Source organism: Bos mutus, chromosome 27 (assembly GCF_027580195.1).
Source record: "Bos mutus isolate GX-2022 chromosome 27, NWIPB_WYAK_1.1, whole genome shotgun sequence".
In the NCBI taxonomy this organism is placed as follows: Eukaryota; Metazoa; Chordata; class Mammalia; order Artiodactyla; family Bovidae; genus Bos; species Bos mutus.
Genome location: NC_091643.1, coordinates 24062021 through 24074982, shown reverse-complemented (window position 1 = coordinate 24074982; position 12962 = coordinate 24062021). Strand labels below are relative to the sequence as shown.

At 38.5% G+C, this 12962-nt stretch overlaps 1 protein-coding gene across 7 annotated transcripts in view; it reads right to left on the bottom strand.

Annotated features, from left to right (window-relative positions):
• TUSC3 (tumor suppressor candidate 3) overlaps positions 1-12962 on the bottom strand; it is a 197907-nt gene that overhangs the window by 90629 nt on the left and 94316 nt on the right. For all 7 annotated transcript variants that reach the window (XR_011462856.1, XR_011462857.1, XM_070364139.1 and 4 more), the window contains exon 5: positions 11330-11470. Coding sequence is in view for 5 of the 7 variants with exons in the window: in XM_070364139.1 (XP_070220240.1) it covers positions 11330-11470 (141 nt within the window). In the remaining 2 variants the exon portion in view is untranslated. The remainder of the gene's footprint in view (positions 1-11329; positions 11471-12962) is intronic.

The following is a 12962-nucleotide window of genomic DNA, read 5'->3' as shown; positions in this document are numbered from 1 at the left end:
ATAAGGTAAAAATAATCCCTACCCTTAGATGAAGATCCTCAGTAAGTGACATGTGCCCTGAGTCATAAAAAATAAGTAGGCATTCCTCCTTCACTCATTCAACATTTATATACCAAGAACTAACTATATATTCAAGAGGGCATCCCTGGTGGCTCAGATGGTAAAGAATATGCCTGCAATGCAGAACACCTGGCTTTGATCCCTAGGTCTGTTTAAGAAGTTGAGAATAAAACAAAGAACAAAAATACAAGGGAGACACTATCTTCATGGAGCTTGCATTCTATAGGGAGAAAATAAAAAAAAAAAAAAAAAAAAAAAATTTTAAGTAATTAAATTATATGATGAAAGTGTTAGTTGCTCAGTCTTATCTGACTATGTCCGACCCCACGGACTGTAGCCCGCCAGGCTCCTCTGTTGATGGGATTCTCCAGGCAAGAATACTGGAGTGGGTAGCCATTCCCTTCTCCGGGGGAGTTTTCCTTGACCAAGGGACTGAACCCAAGTCTCCTGCATTGCAGGCAGATTCTTTACCACTTAAGCTACTGCTGCTGCTGCTGCTAAGTCGCTTCAGTCGTGTCTGACTCTGTGCGACCCCACAGACGGAAGCCCACCAGGCTCCCCGGTCCCTGGGATTCTCCAGGCAAGAACACTGGAGTGGGTTGCCATTTCCTTCTCCAATGCATGAAAGTGAAGTCGCTCAGTCATGTCTGACTCTTAGCGACCCCATGAACTGTAGCCCACCAGGCTCCTCCATCCATGGGATTTTCCAGGCGAGAGTACTGGAGTGGGGTATCATTGCCTTCTCCGATTTAAGCTTCTAGGGAAATTCAAAATAATTAGAGACAATGAAAACTGAAGAACAGTAGGGAAGGAGAAAAGAAGTCATGAGAGAAGGATTGCAGTACTTATGAGTGGTCAGCAGGGGCCTCTCCAAGACAGTGGAGCTCTCAGCAGACATCTGAAGATGTCTACAAGCCAGGAAAATACTTGGGAAAAGAGGGAAGAGCCAGTGAGCCAGGTTGTGTTGAAGGAGAATATCCGGCGTATTAAGAGACAGTAAAGAAGCCAAGAGGACTGAAGGACAGTTGCTGAGGAGAGGAGAAACGGATAAGGTTGGTGAGTAGTGCAAGGCCAGATCCAGAGCCCCTGGGTTGGAAAATTAACCATATGGTGTGTAAAGGTGGAGGCTGGGATACAGTTCAAATGCTATTGCAAGAAGTGGACTGTGAAATAATTAGACCTTAAAGGTGGTAAGTATGGTGAGAAGTTGTTGGAATCTAGATGTATTTTGCAGCAAGAACCAAGAGGATTTTCTGAGATTAGATGTGGGGTATAGGAGGAAAGAAGTGGTGAGAAAAGACTGAGGTTTTTGACTTGAACAACGGAAAAAATAAAGTTGCCGTTAGCTGAGAAATCAAAGGTGTGGGACAATTAGGTTTGGGGACTGAGGTTAGGAGTCTGTTTTGAGACACCTGGTAGGCTTCCAGGTAGAGATGCAAGATGAACAAGTTGGATTTATCAGTCTGGAATTTACAGGGAGATCTGGCCCCAAGATAAAATTCAGGACTCAATAATAGACAGTATTTCCTGAAGAAGAGCACGGCAACCCACTCCATTTTTTTTACCTAGCTGGAAAATCCCATGGACAGAGAGCCTGGTGGGCTACAGTCCATGGGGTCACAAAGAGTCAGACACAACTGAAGCGACTTAACATACACACAATAGACCGTCTTTAAAGCTGGACACCAATTAAGTAAATATAGATAGAGAGGATGAGCAAGATCCAGAAGACCCTCCAAAGTAGGAAGTGAAAGGAGATAACAAATGAATGAGCAAAGATGATTAAGAAGTAGCAGTGAGAGAAGTGTGGCCCCCTGGAACACAAGAAAGTGGTTGTGGATGAAGAGAAAAGGTGTGTAGATACTGACGCAAGACCAGTGATGTGAACTAAACCCAGAACTAATATCTGAATTTATGTCCCTGGAAAATATCTGTGCCCTAGACTAGAGCATTTTCAATGGAACAGTGAGTGAGACAAAAGCCTTATGAGAAAAGAAGGAAACAACGTAGACAATTGTTTCAAAGAGTTTTGCTATAAAAGGGATCAGGTAAATAGGACAGTTTCTGGAAGGGAAAACAGCAATATGTCCCTTCAGGATGAATAAGGAGCTGTGTGCCTTGCTAATGAGAAAGGTTCAGTAATAAAAGAAAAAATAAGGATGACAGAAAAAGAGGGCAGACTGTCGGTGCACGGTCACTGAATAGCAGAGCAGGAAGGAGACCTAGTACCCAAGCGGGGGTGTTAGTCTCAGAAAAGAGTAGAAATGGTTCAAGTAACAGAGAACAGACTCCAAGAGGCCATGCATAGAATGTGGGGTGGAAGGAGATCTGGGTACTTAAACGAGATAAAAACAAACCTTCATTTTCACTGTCTTGTAAGTATGCAGTTGACAGATCACAATAGTTGTAACAGCACCTGTTTCATACTCTAACATTTTCATATTACAACAGTTACAGTGGATATCTCAAAACATTTGTTTATACTCTTAACTACTTCAAATCTGTGGTAGTTACTAGATCCACACTAGGTTTGGTGATTTAATGCATTAATAAGGAAAGGTAAAAACTACAGTGTGACAAATGTTACATACACATGAGAAAATGCTCAAATTTTAAAATGAGAAGTTAAAATTAAATAGCAGTAGCTATATTACATATGCTTTGTTATAGAAGTTTTTAAAAATTCATCTTAATACATGATTTATTCAAGATTCTAAGAAATGGTTCAATAAAACAAAAGCAGGCTTAAACATGGTATACTTGCTTAATCATTTGAAGTACTGACAGATGTATTTACAGTATTTATAATTACACACAGAGCTGTGGGCACTTCTCACAACATAATAAAATACTAAATAAACTTTGACAGTGCAAAATGGCCTAGAATTATTAAAATTCTATCTCTAAAATAAGTATAAATGGTATTTATTTTTTTACTTTAATAATGGAAATGTCCAGCACTTTACCACTTTAATTTGGAAATTTAAATTTTTATAATTAAATTACAAGTTTACTCTTGTATCTTATTTACTAAAATAAAAAAGGACAAAAATGGACATGATTTAAAGGGTACAGCTTAATGAATTCTAACATGCTGCTGCTGCTGCTGCTGCTAAGTCGCTTCAGTCGTGTCCGACTCTGTGTGACCCCATAGACGGCAGCCCACCAGGCTCCCCCGTCCCTGGGATTCTCCAGGCAAGAACTCCAGGCAACACTGGGTTGCCATTTCCTTCTCCAATGGATGAAAGTGAAAAGTGATAGTGAAGTCGCTCAGTCGTGTCCGACTCTTCGAGACCCCATGGCCTGCAGCCTACCAGGCTCCTCCGTCCATGGGATTTTCCAGGCAAGAGTACTGGAGTGGGGTGCCACTGCCTTCTCCAATTCTAACATGAATACACCATTATAACTAACACTGAGATCAAGTAGAATACTATTAAAAACAGTCCACTGGTGCCTTTCCTAATTATTTACCTCCATAGACCTCTGAAGGGGTAAGAAAATTTTCTTGAAAATGCTGCATCACAGAGTATGTGTATACCAGGCTTCAGTGACTTAACTACCACTTGTATCTCTCTTTAGAACAATGTCTCTCCTGAGTCTCTGCCTGGTTTGTTGTTTCCTTTTTTTTTGGTATGCATATTTCACAGTTTGTTTATATATTCCCCTGTTTATGGACACTATATTGTTTCTTTCAAAGAGGTATATTTGTGAATAAAACTTCTATGAATATTCAAAGACAAGCCTTTGTATGTACACACATTTTCATTTCTTTTTGATAAATAACCAGAAGTGAAATTGAAGGAAGATACCATTTAACATTTCCACCAGTAATATATGAAGACTCATTTTCCTGCATATCTGTCCTAACCTTAATGTCACCTTTCTTTGAAATCTGAGCATACTTAATAGGCTTCTATGGGTAACTACTTTGGTTTTAATTTACATGTTCCAAATGACTAAACTTTAAATGTTTCTTGGGACCATTTCTATATCTTCTTTTATGAAGTGTCTGTTCAAACCATTAACCCATTTCTCTCTGCCTGTTTTTCAAATTCATTTATTTGTTGTTTTTGCTATTGAGCTGTATGAGTTTTTTATTTATTCTGGGTTGATGTTCAGTCGCCCAGTCGTGTCCAACTTTTTGACCCCATGGACCACAGTGCGCCAATACCTTATTCTGGGTATTAACCCCTTAACAGATACATGGTTTGCAAATATTTTCTCCCATCCAGATGGTCTCTTCATTTTGTTAATGGTTTCCTTTGCTGTGCAGAAGCTTCATGGTTTGATGCAGATCCCACTTATTTTTGCTTGTTTTACGCGTTGGCATTTTATGTCAAATACAAAAATTTATCACCAAGAACAACATCAAAAAGCTTACCACCTATGTTTTCTTCTGGGAGTTTTACAGTTTCAGGTCTTGAATTCAAATCTTTTCTCCATTTTGGGTTAACTTTTTGTGTGTGGCTAAGGTAGGGGTCTGGTTTTATTCATCTGCATGTGGCTGTCCAGTTTCCCAACACCATTTATTGACGAGACTGTCCTTTCCCCAACACCTATTCTTGGCTCCTTTGTCACAAATTAATTGATCACATATGCGTGTTTATTTTTGTTCTGTCTATTCAGCATCTTCTGTGGATACATACAGACTTTAGGATTGTTTCTTCTATTTCTGTAAAAAGTGCCTTTGTAATTTTGATAGTAATGCACTGAATTTGTAGACTGCTTTGGGTAGTATAATATTTGGTAGTAAACATTTTAACAATACTAACGCTTCTAATCTATGTGCAAAGTATAACTTTCCCTTTGCTTGTGTCATTTTCAATTTCTTTCATCAGTGTCTTAGTAGTTACTTGTGTACAGGTCTTTAAACTCCTTGGTTAAAGTTATTCCTAAGTTATTTCATTCTTTTTGATGACTTGTGAATGAAACTGGATTTTTAGTTTCACTGATAGTTTGATATTAGTATGTGGAAGTGCCACATTCTTCTGTATACTGATTTTTTTTATCCTGAAACTTTACTGAATTCATTTATGAATTCTAGGAGTAAGAGTCAGACACAATTGAGCAACTAACACTTTCACCCCTAGAGGAGGAAATGGCTACCCACTCCAGTATTCTTCCCTGGAGAATTCCAGGCCGAGCAGCCTGGTGGGTTGCAAAAAGTCACACAACACTGAGCAACTAACACTTTCACTTTCATACACAGTATTATGTTATCTGAACAAGGACAGTTTTACTTCTTCCTTTCTGATTTGGATGTCCTTTTTCTTGCATAACTGCTCTCACTCGGACAGTGAATATGTCAAAAGTGCTGAAAGTGGACATCCTGGCTTTCTTCCTGATCTTACAGGAAAAGCTTTCAGCTTTGTTCCACTGAATACCATGTTAGCTGTGGGTTTATCATATAAGGCCTTTATTATGTTGAGGTATGTTTCCTCTACTGAGAAATTTTATGATGAATGGAGAACAGAAGCTGGGGGATTACTTCATGTACTGGATATTCACACTGAGGCTTATTTGTAGCTTTATAATAAGCAAAAAACTCAAGACAAGCACATTCAAATGCAAAAAAAAAAAAAGGTAAGATCATCTGAGTAACTTTTAAATGTCTGAGTTTATATAGGCCATTACCTCTCCTCATTAAAGAAAATTAAATGCTATATGTATTAAGAAAAGTATACCCTAATAAGATATTAACTCATTTCATTATATTGTTGTCATACTCCCGATATGAACAAAATTATACATTTGGCTATATAGAAAAATTACCTATAAACAGACATGAGTGAGTGAGTGAAGTTGCTCAGTCGTGTCCGACTCTCTGCGACCCCATGGACTGTAGCCTACCAGGCTCCTCTGTCCGTGGGATTTTACAGGCAAGAATACTGGAGTGGGTTGCCATTTCCTTCTCCAGGAGATCTTCCCGACCTAGGGATTGAAGCCGGGTCTTCTGCATTGTAGGCAGACGCTTTACTGTCTGAGCCACCAGGGAAGTCCATAAACTGACATACCTATCTTCAAATGGCCAAATGATTCAACTACCTAATGGGAAAAGCTGTTTGTTAGAAGTTACTTCACTGGAAACAAATATTATCAGCAATTATTTGCTTCGCACTTATAAATATGCCACAGAGATAATACCTGTATGACATTACAAAGTATTAATGCATAATTTTATTCAAGAAAAATTTGAAAGAAAAAGGAGCTTATTCCACTCTGAAGTCAGAGCTGCCGTGTAGTTCAGAATGCTCACAAAAAACACATTTCTACTGATATACCATAATGTATAGATGCCACAGAAACTTTCATAAATTGTGAAAATTATGTAGTAATAAATATATTAATCTGGAGCTTACATTTTTCATAGAACATAATTAAACCAATATAATGTGTTTGAGACAGAAGAAATATTATGGCATACGAATCATCCTACAATGCAGAGCAATGGTGTTAAAAGGCAGAGAACAGCTTCTATCCTACTGAGATTTACTGTGATAATAAGGCTTGGGTTATTAGATCTTTTTAAATGATGTTTTTATCTTTCACGGTTTTAATTGTGGATTTTTAGGAGGCTTTTATTTGTGTTTGAAATGGATGCAACTACTCATCACATTCATATTCCTGGTTTGAAATGACAGTCCTCTATCAGGAGCATTAGCCTGCCATAGGCGAAGGCAATGGCAACCCACTACTACTCTTGCCTGGAAATTCCCACGGACAGAGGAATCTGTTAGGCTGCGGTTCATGGGGTTGCGACAATAGCCTGCCACAGGAGAAGGCAATGGCAACCCACTCTACTACTCTTGCCTGAAAAATCCCATGGATGGAGGAATCTGGTAGGCTGCGGTCCATGGGGTCTCGACGAATCTGACACAACTGAGCGACTTCACTTTCACTTTTCTGTGTTGGAGAAGGAAATGGCAACCCACTCCAGTGTTCTTGCCTGGAGAATCCAAGGGACGGGGGAGCCTCGTGGGCTGCCGTCTATGGGGTCGCACAGAGTTGGACACAACTGAAGCGCCTCAGCAGCAGCAGCTTACCATAAAGCTCTGCATTAAGGGCTACAAAGCATAACATTTTATACAACCATTCTACTTTAAACTCATCATGAAACAGGTACTCTGGTTTTTTTTTTTTTTTTTTAAACTTTACATAATTGTATTAGTTTTGCCAAATATCAAAATGAATCCGCCACAGGTATACATGTGTAGGTTTTTTATTATCCTCCATCTTAAGGGGGTGGACGAAGTTTGGAAAGCAGAGTGAAACCAAACCAGAACCAATGCTTTATTTAGCTCCAAAAAGAACCAACAGTACCTTTATGTTAACAAGCATTTTTCCCCCTAGGAAGCATGAGACCAAGAACAACTTATGACTATTCCTTCACCTATTTTTTTCTTTAAAGCTCAAAACCAGGAAGCTATAATATCTATGTATGTTTCAACATTTGCATATATTACTTCCTCTATGCCAGGAAATTGCAAGCTTTGTCTCTATCCTATACCTTAAAGCACTATTAATAGATTTCTCTTCCCAGCATATACTTGATTCTTAATCCCATGACTCATATACAATAATATGAAATAATAATGAAAAAGAGAAAAAAAAAATTTACCAGCCCTAGAATACAGTCCGCTCAGAACTAAGGACTCAGAGGTACTCTGGCATCTGTTCAAAGGTAAGACACAACTGCTACTTGTATGTATGCTGCTGCTTCAGCTGCTAAGTCACTTCAGTCGTGTCTGACTCTGTGTGACCCCAGAGACAGCAGCCCACCAGGCTCCCCTGTCCCTGGGATTCTCCAGGCAAGAACACTGGAGTGGGTTGCCATTTCCTTCTCCAACACAGAAAAGTGAAAGTGAAGTTGCTCAGTCGTGTCCGACTCTTCGCGACCCCATGGACTGCAGCCCACCAGGCTCCTCCGTCCATGGGATTTTCCAGGCAAGAGCACTGGAGTGGGGTGCCATCGCCTTCTCCGACCTGTATGTATAGTCGTTCTTTACTATGAAGTGAGCATGTCCATAGAAATTCTCCACCAAACTGTTTTTTCATTATTTTCCTTGTGCATACAGTTTTTACATTACAAAAATGCTGTGCTGTTGTACAGAGTTCACTACTTTAAGAACTTCATTTTACTGTGCAAGCCAAGGATTTCAGCATTTCTGCAAATCAGATAACAGTATTTTGCCAAGAATTATTTCAAAATATATCATTTCCAAAGAAGAACCAGATATTGGTTGTTTTAAATAAACAAATGTCTAGCAATCTGAGTAAATGATTCAGTATTTTGGACGGCCTCTTAACTTTGTAAGGATATCCCAAAAATTGGATTTAAAAGGACTGGAATTGGGCAAATCCAGTTTTTCATGTAAAATAGTTTTTCATTAAAAAGAATCAAGTTTGGTGGTGGAATGGTAACGGAGATTTAAATTATTTCTGCCCTCACTGTTTAAGCTTCATAAGCCATCAGCAGATGAGGAAAAATTAAAAAAAAAGACAAATCTGTTTAATTCAACATTTTATATTCAGAGTTTTCCAGCATATTGTTTGAAAACATGTCTGTTTTCTGCAGCCTGTTATGGCTTCTGAAAGGCTGCCATTGGGGAGTAGACATACCTGCCAAGATTTCCTTCTCAAGTATGTGTCTATGAATGTTAGAGCATCTTCTGTTATGCCAAGTTCATTAGCTTTCAAGGATTCAAAGGAAAAAAATCTGTATGATGTGGCAGAGGGTGTGAGAGAATTGACCATTTAAGTACTAACATTTAGTTGCCATATAAATGTTCTTAGACATTTATTTAGAGTTGTAATGACTCACTGCATCCACTGGATTAAACATCCAGCATATGAGGCACATGCCAGATTTAGAGAACCCAACACTGTGAAAGGGCTTCCTTGGTAGCTCAACTGGTAAAGAATCCGCCTGCAATGCAGGAGACCCTGGTTGGATTCCTGGGTCAGGAAGATCCCCTGGAGGAGGGCATGGCAGCCTACTCCAGTATTCTTGCCTGGAGAATTCCCATGGACAGATGAGCCTGGCAGGGTACAGTCCATGGGGTCGCAAAGAGTCGGACATGACTGAGCAACTAAGCACAGCACAGCACTGTGAGAAGTACCAAGTCTTAAGTTAGATGTACACAGAATCCTATCCCAGGTGTGAGGTTCTGCAAATTGAGTTTACTGAATCTGTTTCCTTGTCTGTAAAATGATGATAATAGAAATTCCGTTTCATAGTCATTATAAAGAATAAGCATAAGAAACATAACCCCCAAAGAAGGAAAAGGTGCTGTAATGTCCATTATTACTTACAGTAGTAACTCTACGTCTCTTCTTGAGGAGTGAAAGTTAGTCACTTAGTTGTATCCGACTCTTTTGTGACCCCATGGACTGTAGCCCACCAGGCTCATCCATGGAATTCTCCAGGCAAGAATACTGGAGTGGGTTGCCATTTCCTTCTCCGGGAGATCTTCCCAACCCAGAGACCGAACCTGGGTCTCCGGCATTGCAGGCGGACCCTTTACTGACTGAGCTGCCAGGGAGGCCACCTCCTCTTGAGAAGGGAGAATAGTGCATGCAGGTGTATCATCTGGGTCTACTTCAGGCACATGGTTACATCAGAAGCAGACTTAGTTTTTCAGGAGACTGAAACAGTGACAAAATTTGGTATAATAATGCTGAAATACTAAAGGAATTTTAACCTTCCAATAACACTTTGAAAGAAGGGGTGTATTTTTTTTTTCACCAAGACAGTGGGTGGCTTAACTGAATGAAGCAACCTGAAAACCAGACTAAGCAACGTCCAAAACACTTTCAAACTTAATGACCACGGTGACTGAGATCACCCACTGGATCCAGTTACAGTAACTGGAGTATAACTAATAAATCTCTTTAACTCGGTTATCAAAAACTGAGAAAATATTAAGAAACTTTCCTTGAAAAATCTTCCTTACGCTAAAAAAATCCAAACCTCAAAATCTTATTTCTCTGTCTACCACAAAGCCATAGAGGATCTGCTTGAATTTCAAGACATTAGCTATTATTGCACATGATGGGTGCTTTAAGGTGAGTTGACTGGGATGCTCACTTATCAGTCTGTCCTACTGTATCATAAACACCACTGTTTGCTGAAAAATGGAAGGATGGAGGGCTACTGCACGAAGGTAAAACCAACAAACTGACATTTAGCTGTAAATATATATATATGTATACATATACATATTAAATAGCTTCATGTTTTATATTGTTTATAAATGTTTTATACATCTTTTGTTACTTTTAAGTATCATTATTTTCTTCTTCCTTTGGGAAAGAGATTTTAATCATCTAAATTGTTTACTGTGTAAAAATCCTAATGATTATTGGAGACCTTGAATTCAGAACTGTTCAACTCTAGTATTAATTTTATTTTACTCTGTAAATTGTGATAAAATTTTCATGTAGACAGTCATATAGGCAAATCACAAATTAAGTAAATAGTAACATCTCTTTCTTTACAGTTTTTTATTCCCTGTATTTCTTTCTCCATTCTTATGCTTTGACCAAGACCACAAGTAAAATGATGAAGAGCAGATGACTGTAGGCATCATTACTAAGATACTTGCTAGAGATCTTAAGATACTCTTAACCTAAAAAACATAAATGATGTCACACACTCTAGTAAGCCTATAATGACTTTTCAGTACTCAAGATTAGGTGTCCTTCCTATATAGTATGTAATCCTCTAATCCTGTGTGCTTACTTCCACCACAGCATGCAGAATGTTACATGATTTATCTCTTGATTAGTTTGATTAGTATCCCTGTGATGAATTACGATCAGGTGGGGTTTATGTCTTTCCTTTATATCTCTGGTACCTAATAATTATCAGGCACATAGTAGAGACAAAAGAAAAGAGTTGCTAGGGAAAAAATAGCTGAATGAGTACATTTCCAAGTGCTTCAGACTCTAACAGTCTGTAAGTATTTTTAGTGTAATTAGTAAAAATACACGAATCCCTAGTGTATTTCTAAATGTATTACCATACATTTATCTAGCACTCGTGATATGCCAAGTACACATGGAAAGACATTACATTTTAGTTGTGAAAACTGAAGGAAGAGAGCACAAGCTACATTAATGGTGAACTTAAGTTACATCACCTAAGTCCTAAAAGTTAATTCTTCTCATCCAGACTTGATTTTCATTACAGTTATAATCTGGATCACTTTGTTAATATTACACAACTTGGACCATTACCCAAAGAAATAGGGTAAATGTGTTAACATACCAGAGACACCATGGCCCAACCAGTCTTGTTATAGATGAACTCCAAGTTGTTCCTTCTTAAATAGAGCAAACCACCCACAAGTGACACCAACAAAGCCAAAGCAATGGTGCCAGAGTAGTTGGGAGGCCTGAAGACACGAATCTGCAACAACACAATGAAAATGTTTTAAAGTTCAAGAAAAATATTCATTTTTTCCTCTGATATTCTCGTCCTTCTGATCTTTAACACATGTAATTCAGAAAGGTACCACCTTACTTTTCATACCAGGCACTAACATTCCTTTTGTTCTTTGTGAGTCAAAAATATATGCCCTAAAGCATCATGGCTATGTAACAAAATGTGCTCTTCTGGTGCTTTTAGGTGAATACAGTTAAATATATGCAAAACCTACTTACATTCAACCCAGAGCTGTTCTGGTTCATGATGATGAACCAGATAATGATGATGATCCCGAACACGGGATCATCTGGTAAAAAGGAGAGGTGAGATGGAGGGACTACTACTTGTATTATTTCAAATTGGAATTTTTTAAGACATTTTCTTTTAAACAACTTTACTGAGCTTTAATCCATATACCATACAATCCACCCACTGAAAGTGTACAATCCAGTGATATATTTTTTTAAGCATATTCAGATAGGTGCAGCCATCACCACAGTCAGTATCAGAACATTTGAATCACTTCAAAAGGAAATCCCATTCCCTTTTGGCATCCACTCCCTTATTCCTCTCACCCTGCAGCCTTAAGCAACCACCAATCAATCTACTTTCTGACTCCATACATTCATTCTGCAATTTCATATAACATGTAGTCTTTTGTACCTGGCTTCTTTCACTCAGTATGACCTTCTCAAGGCTCACCCTTGTTGTAAAATGTGCCGCTGCTTCATTCCTTTTCATGGCTAGTATTTCCTTGTGTGGATATCACACTTTGCTTATCCATTAGCCAAATAATCAGTTGGATATTTGCGTTGTTTGCACCTTATGGCTCTTATGAATAATGCTGCTGTAAACATTTTGCACAAGTTTTTGTGTAGTGTATGTTTTCTTTTCTCTTACATACGTATACCTAGGAGTAGAATTTCTGGGTCACATAGAAACTATGCTTAATGGTTTGAAGAACTGTCAAACTGTTTACCAAAGTGGTTGCACTATTTTGCATTCCCACAAGTGGTATATGAGGATTCCTATTTCCCCGACTTACTTTACAAGGTGAGATACTTTACAAGAACAAAGAAGCCAGCATGAAGGGGCTCCCACTAATTATATTTAGAACAATTTTGGTACCAAAATATTTAAGCATAGTACTAACAATCACTGGAGGGAAAAAACAATATAAGATTGTGTACCAATGAATGAATGAAATACAAAGAGGAGAGGAGAACTCTTGCTTACAGTAAAATGCCAAGGATCAATCTGAAATATGGACAAAGTGCTAGAACTGGAACATCATCATTCTGCAACCAGCATGATGAAATCTGGATCAAGGAAGAGTCATCAATGGATACTAAATACTGACAAAATTTTGATGAGGAGTAGGATATCTGCATGATCCTAAATGTCTCCACATAGGGAGCTTACGATTTAGGAAGGACAGGGTAGGTCAACTGACAAAACTAGACTATGGACAGAA